At 35.7% G+C, this 14,312-nt stretch overlaps 1 protein-coding gene across 2 annotated transcripts in view; it reads right to left on the reverse strand.

Moving 5' to 3' along the window:
• The window catches only part of MMP16 (matrix metallopeptidase 16), a 193,732-nt gene that overhangs the window by 56,347 nt on the left and 123,073 nt on the right, over positions 1 to 14,312 (reverse strand). For both annotated transcript variants that reach the window (XM_075494902.1, XM_075494901.1), the window contains 2 exons: positions 4,672 to 4,833; positions 1,524 to 1,741 (listed from right to left, as the gene is read on the reverse strand). In XM_075494902.1, coding sequence (XP_075351017.1) covers positions 1,524 to 1,741; positions 4,672 to 4,833 — 380 coding nt within the window. The remainder of the gene's footprint in view (positions 1 to 1,523; positions 1,742 to 4,671; positions 4,834 to 14,312) is intronic.

The following is a 14,312-nucleotide window of genomic DNA, read 5'->3' on the forward strand; positions in this document are numbered from 1 at the left end:
TGAGAATATGTTCTATTGCTCTTGAGGTGGATGACATGAGATTGAAGTAAGTATTTTAATATCCTGTTTAATGTCAAGTTAGAAAATTATATTCTTCCTTAACCTTTGAGTTTTAGTCATAAAAAGACTGATGGTTCAGGACCTCCCAGAGTTTGAAGATATACTGTCTATTTAAATGGAAAGGGCTGATAGCCCCAGGGCTGGCAAAATCCTTAGCTGTTTATGGGAAAAATATTTCCTGCCCATTTGGTGGTGAAGGTAGCTCAGTAATTTACGGTTGGACTCGATGATCTTAAAGGTCTTTTCCAACCTATACAATTCTGTGATTCTGTGATTCTGTAATTTTGAATGAATTCATGTAAAGCTATTTGTACATATTTTTTCAGGTATGCTAAAGAAAGTGAAAGCCTGGGTAGCATTGCTAATAAGATTTATCTGGAGTGATAGATTACATAAAAAGAAAACATATAAGGGAGAAATGGGCCCTATCAGAAAGGACAACAAAAGCCATTGAACTGGGAGCTTCATGTTTTGGGACAACTTCATTGCACTTCCCTTGTACTTACACTATTGCTGACGGGAAAAGTGTTATCTATTCATGAGAAAGGCCCTTCTTCTCTACGTATAATGTTGAAGTTTAAAAGAATCATATCATATATTTACAAAACAAAGAACCCACACTTCCTATTACTTAAGCAAATTTGACACACCAGTAGTTCACAATAATAGATTATCCTGTTGCTTGTTTCTGGAACATTAGCACAGCACTACCTGTCAGCAAATTGGTTTAAGATTTAAGAGACTGAATAATAATGATTCTGTAATTATTCTTCAACATTCAATGCCTTCTGGAAACCATACTGCAGATCATCCTACTAAGATAGCTATGATGTCCATGATACTTAGCGAAGTCCTTCTATCAAAAGGTTGCCTTCCAGTTCAGTTTGTTTATTTTGATTTGTTGTATATACCACATTTTCAGCTCAGAGCAAGAAGATGAATAGAAATAAACAATGACACATTTGCAATAAGATTTTTTTGTGGCAAAGACTTATATATTGTGGTTTCAATGTGACCACAACACAATGACAAAATTCCTTTGTAAATGACAGATCTAATTGTAAAGTTAAAATTATAGCTAAATGGAAAAAAAAAAGCGTTGAAAACACAATATCTACTGTATGTCTGGATGTGGCTGTACTCCCAACAAAATCATTCCTATTATTCATGAATTGATTTACACTTTTTATCTCTGAATAACATGCAGCATTTATTTACCCTTACATTTTGAGGCATTACAGTTTCTGCTGACATGGGTATTTTCCCAAAATAGAACATTACAGCAGTTCTCTGCTAGATGTTTAAGCCATGTGTATGTTTATTTTTTAATTTCTTTCTTGAACTTTCTAACTGTGAGCAGGCTGGGAAAGCGGAGTCATGATGAATGAGAGTTTGCTTTAAAAAGAAAAAAAAGGAGAAATGCAGACATTTGATGTAACATTGAAAAATTCACAGCCTCCTACCTTGAAAACAAACATTTCCCGGCGAAGAATAGCCAGAGTGTTGAAGTTCCCATCACAGATGTTAGGCTTGGCTCCAGGATAGGAAGGTTTGTCACCAGTGGGTGGCCGGGGAGGTTTAGGTTGCCTGTCATTCTTCCGCGGGTCTGCTGGAGGAATTGAACGATGTGGGGGCACTGTTGGCAGAGGTCTTGTTGGTGGTGGGATCCTGTCAGGTGGACCTTTAAAAATATAGCAGCAGGATGTAATTTACATGCCTACCAATAGCACTCAAAGAAGAAATACACAATAAAAACTTGCTGTAAGCAGTGCAAATCCTACAGTGGAAGGGGAATGGAAAAAGTGACCTAACATACCTTTCCCATGTTGTTAAAGGGTATAATGAATGACTACCATAAAACCAAGGCACGAATGAAGAAAATAATTACTTTTCACTATCCAGAATCTTCCTTCCTTATTGGAACAACGTTCCAATAAAACCTGCAAAGGATGCATAGTCCACCATCATTTCAGATGAGAAGTAATACACATACTTTACCAACTGAGTAAGAACTGTTAAAACAGAATCATTGTCTATTGTACAAAATAAAAGAAAACAAAAAAGCTGTTCCTAATGAGATCATCAGCAGTCAATGGATTTTCAACCCATATTTTTAACTTCCACTCATCAATTCACATATGCATATATATAGCATACCTGATATTTCCTACTGACCCAATTTGTAGGCCAAGTAATGTCATGTGCATTAGCAACATGACATTCCCAGCTTTCCCCAATGCCCCTTGGTATGTACAGGAGCTCTTGAAACTGGACTTCAAATCCTAGGCATCCTTATAAGAAAAAGCCATAATTCACATGTTTTCTTCAATATTCTGAAATCAGTTACTTCTTATTTTAATTTTTATTTTCCAGTGAGTCTTACAAAGCTAGATACCTGGTAATTAAAGGAATTGTTCTGAGGATAAATGGATTAAAAAGAACTGAAGTGAAAAATTAAAACTCTGTAATGTGGTTTTAAAACATTTTTCTTCTTTCAAATACATGTTCCGTCATAATATACTGAGTTTGATGACAGGTGAAATAACTATCCCACTCATAATTTCTCTACCTGAAAGTCAAAAGACATCCTAGACAGATGCTGTTCATAACCCTAATGGCATACTGAATGACTTGCAATGGGTGTACTGAAAAGGCCTTTCCCTTTCTTTCTTATTACTACATTTACTTATATTTTCCATGTACAAAAAGATAAGAAGTTTCAGATGGATCAGTAAGATTTCTGGAAACAAGATGAACACTTTAATTTCACTCTTTCTGTTTACGCTTCTCTCCAAATAATTTAAATACATAATCAATTTTGACTTTAAAAAATAAATATAATTTGCATGACCAGCTTCAGAAAGAACTGTTGAATAGTAAGACAACTCTAAAACTGAATAGATGGCATTTGAATTTCTGATACATTTTAAAAAACTGTATACTTTTTAAAGAACAAGATGAACTATGTAACGAAATATTAAACTCATCAAATGATTCTCAGTTTAATGGTACACAGTTTAATAAGGAATTTATTTCATTCACAATTTTAAGGCTTGTGACATTTATAATTTACAGTTAATAATGGTGTTTCAAGGAATACTGCAGACCAAAGTAATTATTTGAATAGGTGTGACATTTTTATTGGGGCATATGATTCCAGATCATCTCTTGATTTTAAAGGGAGCAAAGGAATCAGTTTGCAGTAGCTCATGTTGGAAAGTTTTCAAGCCCAAACCAAAGTTTTCATATGCCATTTGGTGGTGATGTCAGATATTACTTCCCAGGGGTAACACATTTCTCCTAATGTATAGCCCACAGCTGTTAGAGTTTAGCAGTTAGTTTTCAGCAAAGTATTCTTGTCTAGCCCTTAAGTCTAGACTACCAACTTATGAGGTCATGAGAAACAACCTTCTTTCCAGCTAATCACACAAGAAAAAAACCCAACCAAACAAAACTTGATCAGCCAATCATTTTGAAATTGCTATTTATGCTTTATGAAAATATATATCATTGCTTGTTAGTATAAAACACCATGGAGGCTGCAGAGTTCTAGTTAGCAGTACAGTAATTCTACACGATCATAGTTGTCCTTTCTAGTAGTAAAGATAAACAAGTACTGGCCCTGATAATATTCAGTATAAGCCTGACAAACCTTTAAACTGAAAATAATTGTGAGTACAAAATTTAATCCAATACAGAAGTAATTGGAGAATATTAAGCAAGGCAATTCCAGATGATATATACTGGATACATAGCATTAACATACAGATACCACAGATTTTCCACTGTAGGAGAGAAAAATAAATTATATTTTTAAAGAAAAAAACAGACTGTTTAACAGATACCAACAGAATCAAAGTCTTTAAAACCAAGAACAAAACCATGTCTTTGGAAATGTAAGGAACCGTAATAGGGGAGTTAGTGTTACATTCAACCCATAATCAGAATAATCTTATTGTTTTGGCTTTTTTTTTTTAATTTTCAATTACCTTGCCTTGTCAAATTTAATTCAACACATACAGAATTTATTTACATGACGTGTCTTTTATATCAGGCCACAAAAAACTCAAACAAACATATTTTAAAGAAGTGGGCCTTTTTCCCCCTAGGTGGCTCAAAATCCTGGGCTGGTAATAACAATCTTTTGAGATCAGTTTGCTATATTTATCACAAGAAAGTGTTTTTCTGGGACCATAAATTTTGTACACCCAAGGAACTGTTTATTATTATAACTGATAAACTGAGAAGCAATCAATTCATCCAGTTACATGAGCTTGGACTATTGTGGAAATAAGCTCGTTATGGTTAAAGGCCTGCATTTCTTAATATTTTCATAGTTTGGGATCCTTTCACAGGTATTTTCTTTATGGCTTTTTAAAACATTTAAAATTACTATTCCAGCTGAGTGAAAATTTGAATGTAAGTTGTGAACACTGACAAACAAAGTAAAGGAGCTTCATCAAAATCTTTCACCTACTCACAAGAAGGTCTCTGGCATAACAACTGGTAGAGTACACTAACAAACTCTTTTGGAGAGGTGATATGGACAGGAGGACCTCAAATGTATTCTAAAGCAAAAAACGTATGTTGCTTAATTAGAGTATGACATACCGTATATCTTCTGGATGCCCTGTAAATCATCATTAGGTAGTTTGAAGTTGTCAGTTTCCATATACTGGTAAAATGGAGCCATGATTGCAGTGGGATCATTAGAGTGTTCCAAGCCCAGAGCATGTCCCAGTTCATGCACTGCGACTAGAAACAGATCATTTCCTATGAAGAGAAGAAAGGGGAAAAAGATCTTTGAAACCATAAGCATTGTAACAGAAATAACACAAGTGGAGGACTCTGCACTCGAAAGACATTTTCACTAAATTTGAATTTTACAAGGTAATGCTTAATAATGAATCATAAGGATAATGTGATAGCAAAGGCAGATTTTCCTTTTTTTTAAACAAGGAAACCATTATTGTTACATCAAATATATGATACTCTTACAGATACCATAAGCATAATCTTTTTTAACTGAGGCACATGGTTAGTGTAGGGTTCAAGTGTCATACCTCATGTCTAGGCTTGTGTGCAATTTCTGACTTGAAGCTGATGTTGCAGTGAACCTGACTAAAAATACTTGCATCAAGACACAGCTCCAAAAGGAAAACATCCTTGCTGTGTGTGGTAAACTTTACAAACTGAGGACTACCTATTTAGGACAAACCCCACAGGGATCTTAGTCATCCAAGCGCTTGTAATCAGACTCCTGCTGATTATTTGTACGTTGTCCATTTCTCATTCACCATAACTGAAATCCTAATGAGGAAAATATGGGTATTGTGCTACCCTTCTCAAAATAGGATGCCTTTATTTATTTCATTATGCAATTCCCTTATAAGTGTAGTTGCTTACTTAAATATTAGAACTTTTTGATTTTTGTAGGTCTAAAAAATAAAATAACACACTCATGTTATATACTAATTTAACTTTTTTGTTATTCCCTTCTAAAAATCATCTTTTCATTATTTATTACAGGGTATTAGGCACAACTAGAAGTTTTGGCAGTAGAATTATGGCACTCTGTGAAGCAAACACAAATCAAAGCCAATGGGATTATTTCTATAAAAATTCCAGAGCTGGACCTCTGTGGTATTAATTTTGTCTATTTTTACTCATCTAAGACTTAGTTCAGTATCTTCCTATGAGTCTTTTGTACAGATTCTGTTACAGAAACTATATGACAGTCAACCTGTTATATAATGAAGCTTTGGAAAAACTTTTTACATCAGGAGAAAGATTCCAGTCACTTGGAGAGGGTCACATCCAGGATATTGCTCATTTTCACCACCTAGGGATGGGAATAATCACCCTCCAGAAGGGTGCTCCTGTCCCACTGACAAAAGAAGTATTCTAGATCAGAAGTTTATGCTGAACATCCAACTTTTAGATGGCTGGACTCAAGTGAAAAAGGTGCCAGCTACAGTAGGTAGTTTCTTGTTGAAAGAGCAGTATAAATAACAAAAGGCCTATACTGTGGCCTAATAGACAGTTGTATATTGGAACAAGAAAATGCTCAACATTAACTCTTATCCTATATTCTGTAAATTGTTTGGGGGTAGACAGTTATTTTCCACTACTGGCACTTGATCTGGAATTCTAAGTACTATTACAATATTAATAGTAATAATATAAAAAAGTTTAATTTAGCAAAAAAATTTACATATATATATAGTTACAGAACTTTGAGAACATAGTTGACAGCATTTCAATTTTTCATGTATTTGGTCTTGTTGACACAAAGAAATAAACTTTCTCCCCAGTATATATGAAGGGGGAAACACTTGGCAGTACATGTCTTCATGATGTATGGATCCATGATGATGTTTGTAAAATAAATGTTTGATTGAAAGCATGGAAACAGTCACAACTGTGTTTAGTTGAAAGTATTTCATGTCTTTCTGATTCTTATTCTGGATATAGGAAAACTAAATGCTCTTGCTCTTTTATTCAGTATAACTGTGCAGAAAAATTATGTCTTTCAAAAATTAATATGACACAATGTGCTTTCAGAAATGAGAAGAGATCCTATCATTTATAATTATGTGGTTTCCAGATGAAATAGTTTCATGACAATATTTTTTCTTGGATGCAGTTCTTTTTACAGTAAAGCAGATTCTCAATGTGCTGTTGTAACAGGTTTGATAAGCTTGACTGTCCTGGTGACGAATGCTTTTGATATCTGAATCTGCCCTTCTATATGCAGTTAAAGCTGATCTTGACATTATCTCATATGAATAATCCACAGCTTCTGTAGATAACCTCAGCATTGGAAGTGATGCACAGGACAAACTCTGTAAAGGTTTTCATTCTGCACACATAATGGAATAATTAATATCATTTTAAAAAATGATAGGCTTAAGATGGAAAGACATGAAGGAAGAAGATGTTACTGCACTATAACTATTGTACTGTGACATGTCTGACATTATTTTTCAATTCTTTTCTGCATTTTATGAAAGTTAGAGTTCTAATCCAGGTTTATTAGAATGAAATATTTCTTTGTCTGGCATTAACTCATATATTTAAGATGCAACTTTCTTTTGCTTTTCAGATGTTGTGAAAGGCAAAATTGGCTCCTAGACCTGTGCTTCCTACATCATAATTAAGAATATTAACCAGTCTAGGTCCTATATTAATAATTGTACTAATAAGTTGGCCAGAATATTTATTGAACCATTTTCAAATAGCTTTAAATTAATAATATTTGATTCTACTACTATTATTAGGCTGGTCAGTGTCAGTAGACCAAAGAGTGTTTTATATGTGGTATTCAACCTCTACTGTTTGAGGTAAGAGGTCTGGGAAGTGAACATGTTACAATTTCTAAAATTTCAAGAAACCACAGTTAATAAACAGTCTTGGAATAGTCTACTGCTTCTCTCTATTTGTGCCATTTATGCAATGGATGAAGAATCAATACATCCTTTGGTTATCTGTCCTCATTGAGTCCCCATAAAGATCTCCAGGAATTTCCATATTTTGTTCCATGTTGACCTTGAAGGGGTGTGAATTACATAGTAATGGGGAAATAAATAAAACACTTTGTCATCTACCGGCATATCTTCCTTCTGGGATCACAGATAATGAGCATATGGTAGAGCACTTCCAAAGTAGTACTTCTAAATGACAGTGGGACTATGTCAGAGAACAGATATTATGTAGGGGGTGGCTGTTTCTTAGTATGTCTTTCTCCCTTTGTCTTTTGTATAGGGGTGATTATGTAAAAAAAAAAAAAGAAAGAAAGATATTCAGCATCTGACTGCCCCTCTGGACTTAGTCAAAGCCTAAGTCCAAAAGGGAAAAAGGCAAAAAGACTATGAAAAGTCATTTCCACCTCCTGCAATGCAACTTGTAGCCATCAGGGGAGCTATTAAATGTGGTAAAGACAGAGCAGCCCTTGGAGCAAATGGATAAGGGGGGGAAGGGAGAAGGTCACAGGAAAGAGCTGGGAGAATAATATTCTTGCCTAGGGTGACAGTGATTTAACAGGGAACATATTTTCTACTTATAGTCAAATAGCCCCATTATTCATAACAATTTCCATCAAGAGTCATGATTGTCTCCAGGGCATCCTGAATTTAAACTGACCCAAATAACTTAGTGCAGTTGAAACTGATGTTTAAACAAGTTCAAGATGTGTTGTCTGAGACCAACGCAGGTAGGACTTACTACTGTCTTAGTTTCCATCCTTTTCCTTTGCATATAATTAGATTTCTCCAATTAGGCAACAGTTACTCAGTCTCTCTTTGCTTTCGGGAGCAGACTTGCCTTGAGCATCTCAATGTTACTGTAACTAGCTACTGAGAGTGCAGAAGGATAACCCTGAGTGCTCACTCTTTCTCTCCAGGCTGCACAGAAGTGTACTTTGTGACTGCAAGGTTGATAGTAGGCCAACTTCAGTTCCTTGGCCAGTGGTCAGAGTAAGATGGAATGTAAAGGCAAGTGAACATTCATACCAGCTCAGGCTAGCTTTGTTATCATACTGACATTGGATATAATTTTTTAAACATTTTCAGTCCCTACCATTGAAGGAGAGAGTCCCAAATGATTCTATATTTCAGTGTATATTACCCAAGTAGAAACATGTATTTCAGTCTACTTGGCAAAATGAAGCACCACTGCAAAACATTAACAAGTCATGAGTAACAGAGTTAAACTACGTAAGGCTATGAGGAATCTTAAACTAAAAGCTGCCACTGCAGGATATACGATAGTGAATATTCATTGTGATAGTCTCAGTTACATCTTGTTATATTTATCTATAGACTACTAGGGAAATATTGGAAAATATATTTCACAAGTCCAAAACTTGTGTATCTCTGTTCTTGTGTTCTCCATTAGCATGAAGATTTGGAATAGAATGGATATAAGCTCAAAAAGATTGTGATTGTTTTTCTTATTTTATCTCAATTTTGATTTCACAAGGAAAAAAAAGATACTGTGTGTAAAGAACTAAGACAAAATGATTATTTTTATACCGACACTTTTCTCGGAGGCTATAAACTATTTTAGGCACTAAATCTGCCTGACTTTACAATCACTGCCCAAACTCCAGAATATAAATATGTATTAATATATCAAATATTCAACAGCCAGCACTGCAGATCACGGTGTATGGGGAAGCCTTTCCCTGTAGCTAATATATACAGTATTTTTCATGTCTGCAGATAAACAAAGCTAATATGTTTGTCCACAGCAAGCTATTAAGAAACCCTAGTTCTGAAGATATTCATTCCTGTTTTAAATGGTATGTTATCTCAATTTATAAAAGCAATACCCTAATGGCTTAGCAAGCCTTTGATTCATCACTTGGCCATCTTTTTAATGCAGCACTAAATGACACTTTAGGGCATGTCACTTGGTTCTTCTCCTTGGCACGTGACATTAACTGCTATAACACATTGTGAGCTCAAGAGTTGTCCATCATTCAAATGCCATGTGACCTCAATTTTGAAGACTTTCCCACCCAGAGAAAAACAAAAAATCAAGAAACTGAATTTCAAATGACAAACAAACTGGAAAACTACAAAAATGTTTTACGGATGGACATACACTGTTTCTTCCAAAGATTATTCTACTTCATTTTTCATGTGATGCACATAGATAATTTCAGATTAAATCCATATGAATCTGAAATGTAAATCTGTACAAGAAAGACTTCTATTACAGCCCTATTATCAAGAAGATAGTACCACAAAGTCAAGCTTACAGTTCATCAGAAAATATTACACACACGCTACCCATGAACTTGTGTACAATGTATTTAGAATTTGCATTTTCATTATTCTGTTCATTTGTACCATTGACTTGTCAAACCAATGCTGCTAATCCCAACCAGCTGAAGTGCTGCAAACTTTAGAGTAAGATTCTTACACTACATAGCATACAGAAAGAAAAAAAAAGAAAAAAAAAAGTTTTATATCTTTTATATCTTTGTTATTATTATTCTTTCCAGACAGGACAGAATTTTGAACGTGCTGTTTCAGCAGTGGGTAATAACAGAAGATTCTTTCTCTCTGTGACCTTATCGCAATACAGCGGAATTGAGCATATACATTATGTATGCACTTAAATAAGCGCCATATATGCCTATATATGCTATACAGAAAGTATACATGGACCTAAATATAAATCATAGGCATACTCTTACCCAAATAAAGGCACCACATTTTCCAGTCTAAGAAATCATATACAGTTGCTTGACATTATCTCAAACTTCTACCATTGGCACTGAAATCTGGCAGCTTGGTGGTTATTTTGGAAAGAAAGTTTTGCTAAAAGATGGAGCTTAGATGTGCAGTACCTTTGAAAAATTAAGAGCAAAACTACATTTTTATGGTTTTAAATAAAAATGTCTTATATAGTATACCTACTTTCTGTATGAACTTAGTGTATCTATTTTGTACACACTATATTTTAAACAATAATTTTTCTATAACATATCTATACATTTAGACTTTTTTCCATTGTGACAAAAGAGAATGACATAAAAATATGTTTCTTTCACTCTGTTATTACATATACTACTATATACACTAAAATCTTTGCAAGTTGACTTACTGATATGTATGTATTTGCAGACAGAAGGGGAGGTACAGGCAGTTTGTTATATACAAAGTATGTACTAATATATTCTGTGTATAATTTAGTATACCTACATCCACACGTGTATCTATTTGAAAAACTATTCTATTTTAAAAAGATCAACAGATTAGTGTGAAATTTAAACTTGCTTGCTTGAAATTTGACAAGGGGATATTCCTATAGGGCAAGACTATCTTCAGGTGACTCAGTGATTGCTGATGAGGTATGATAAGGACATGTGAGTTTAGAGGTGTGTATGTCTTTCCTGGCAGTATTCTACTGTTGCTGCATATTGTGGGCATAATTTAGAAGAAGTCAGGAGCCTGATAAATAACATATCTGAAAGGAGCCCATGTTCTTTTATAATACAGATCAGCCTGTACTTTAGAAGGTAAGGACATGCAAAAGGTAGGAATTTCTGCCCTACTACTTAGATTTATTACCAAGTACATTCTACAACTTTCTAGTAAATTGCTTGAAATGGGTGGAATTAATTATTTAATGTATTCTTAATTTTCCTTCTAAAAAAGCATGGATGTAAGGATATTTCCACTTTGTTTCTCACAGTTTCAATCACTAGTACTGAAAAATTTCGTAAACTATTCTGACTAGTGAATCGATACCAACTTCTCCAAAGAGTGAGAAGTGAAGCAGCTGGAGATGATCCTAGGGGAGGTAAAGAAGACACAAGAGCTCGCTGCTTCCCCAAAAGGTGTAAATATGATGGTATGTGTTCTTTCTGCAAATATAATGCTTATGGCTTCATTTCATGCCTTGAGGAAACCCTGCTGTGACAGAGAACCTAACAAACTAAGAAAAACTACAATTATGCTGAATGTCTAGGTACTGGGATTAACTTCTTCATTGCTCAGGTCCACTACTGAATTTGTATACTATTCTCAAATGGCATTTTCATTCTATTAGTAATTAAGTCATATCAATTAACAGGCTGAAAAGTTTTATTTTGGGTGTTTTCATGGTCATCTTTAGATAACAACTATTTTAAACAAATTATATTAAAATTATAATGGAATTTTGCATTTTGTTAGAAAAGATCTTCATAAATTAATTTGCCTCAGCAGGCTCACACCAGTAAAATCGTTTGAAAATACAATGGTCATTCTCATAACATTACAAATGACCAGGTTGCTAAATAACATTTATGCTATTTTTCCAGTAGTCTCAATGCAATTACAAATCCTACAAATACTATAGTAGCCTTATCTATTTATCTTCTTTCCTATCTTCTCTTTGTTTCTGTTTTCAGCTGTTACTGTGGGAACAATAAGCTGGAGAAGTATTTAAAACTCCTTTCTGAAGGCTGTGAGAGCGAACACGTTGGGATTGAAGATTTGCATATGTGCATGAAAAGAGCATATATGACACAATTCTCAGCTATCCTCCATGCTCCTGTCCCTCAGGATCATTCATGTAAAAGGAATGGACATCTTTCTACCACTCCTAAGTGCCAGTCTGGGTGAGAGTAAATGTAAAAGGACCTTAATTGTGCCTGAGTCCATATTAAAATCAAATCCTTGCCTTTGACAAAAACAAATGTAGGTTTTGTCTTTAAGCTACTCAGTTAAAATGCTGGCTTGTTAACACTGTAGCTGCTTTTGTTTTGAAGGGATGATTTTTTTTTTCTTCATTTCCCCTAATGTCCTGTGTGTCCTACTATAAAGAAATATGTGTAATTACTAGGAGGAAGGTCAAAGTCACGCTGCCAATATTCATAATAGATGTAACTTGCCATGGGGCAGAAATCTGAAAGGGTCCTACAGATCACTGAAATCCCCACAACAGAATGTACAGAGCATTTAATTTATGCGTAAATCTTGTGTTGGCTCCCTGCAGAGATAAATTTTTACCCTGTGTCAGTTAAACTACTGAGAGTAATTAGGTTATCCTCTAACTTAACTCACATTAAAGCCATCAAAACCAGATCATGATTCTTACCCTATCATTGTATCTACTTAACATGTACATATGACCTTAAGATTTTTTAAAAGATAAAGTAATATAGTGTTGTATATACCTTCGGGAATTTTATTATTATTAACAGTTCTTTCTTCACTGTTATTTTGCTTGTTTAATTCCTATTAAGAAAAAATGTCAAGATAGCATTTTCTATGTTTTTTTTCCTTGGACTGGTGATAAAAGAAGAAGTGGGAGTTTTGAATCCTAATTGACAAAGTGATTAGGAGAAGGAAAAAAATCATTACAGGTTCTCTGATCTAAAAAGCAGACATGTTTTCTAAGAAGTCTGCAGACTTCAAAGGGAGACCTGATCCAAGTGTGTACCATATTCTAAATTGAGACAACTTCAAACTGGGGATCATATATATGGAGGAAACGTCAGAAAGACAAATCTGCTACTTTGGTTTTACTTTGTTAAAATTTACTTATATTAAATGCTCTGATCTATTGGATAATCTGCTACTATTAGTGGTTTTATCCATATCGCTGTTTGTTTCACTCTAGTTAGAGGAACCATTGTAAGCCTCTCTAGCACTCAGAGAGTACTGCCAGTTTGGCACTAGCGACTCTTGGCACTTGTCGGCGTGGAGATGCCTCAGCACCCGCTGTGGAGGGGCAGCCTCCAGGATGAAAGACTGCAGAGGGCAGGGCAAAGGGTGCTGGAGAGGCCAAGATGGTTAGGCAGCCAAGTCATCCTCCTGGGCCTCCCGGCAGAGGAAAGCTGATGCAAGAGGATGCTTAGACAGGAAGATGAAGGCAGGAGTTAGCTGCCGCTGCCGAAGTGCAGGGAGAGCTTGGAGGTGGGAATGTCAGCCAGGGCAGAGGGCAATCCTGGCACACTTTCCCTTCTGTGAGTTAGGAGGTCAGCAGGACCCCAGCGTGGGGGGACAGCGGCTGGCACAGGCAGGGAGGAGGCACGATGCCAGAGGTCCCACGTCTAATGGCTCTCAGACCAGAGCTCCCCGCTGCAAGGCAGGGAGCTGAGTGCGGGGTCGCTGGGCACACTGCCCTGCCATATCCACACTCAGGCAGGTCTGGGACCGTTATCTCTGCACCTCTGCCAGCCACCATGGCCAGCCCTGCCAGTAACACACGTAATCATTAAAAACACAAACCCGCTAAGGACTGACTGTTGGTATATATTGTAGTTGCTAAGTCTTCCTGAAACTCAGGCCCTAATATTTTTACTGCTTCCGCTAGCGCTGCTAGCTGGAGTAGAGCTAGCAACATTAATCCTATGTGACTACCATACCTTCAGTTTCCTGAATACTCAGTGATAATCCCATTTCCTCAGATTTACATTGTATCAGTTCCTAAACTGCATCATAAGAAAGGAGCTATGTATGACTCTTAGAAAAGGGAAACTAAAAGTATGCTTACACATTACCATATTACCAACCATGCATTCAAAATTTAAGTGGTGCAATCCATTTGTGAATTACCATATTTAGACCAATAGGAGAGTGTTTGTCCTGCCATACCGAGAGGAACATGGGTTAGCCTACACCAGTAATTACCTTTTCTGAGCGTAATACTGAACTGTTCCCAAAACAGACATCTCTGCTGCTGAGACAGATTTCTTTGGACCCCAGTTGGTGCTGTTATTTGGAAGTACTTATCACTTCAGTTCTCCTCTA

Source organism: Mycteria americana, chromosome 2 (genome assembly GCF_035582795.1).
Source record: "Mycteria americana isolate JAX WOST 10 ecotype Jacksonville Zoo and Gardens chromosome 2, USCA_MyAme_1.0, whole genome shotgun sequence".
In the NCBI taxonomy this organism is placed as follows: domain Eukaryota; kingdom Metazoa; phylum Chordata; class Aves; order Ciconiiformes; family Ciconiidae; genus Mycteria; species Mycteria americana.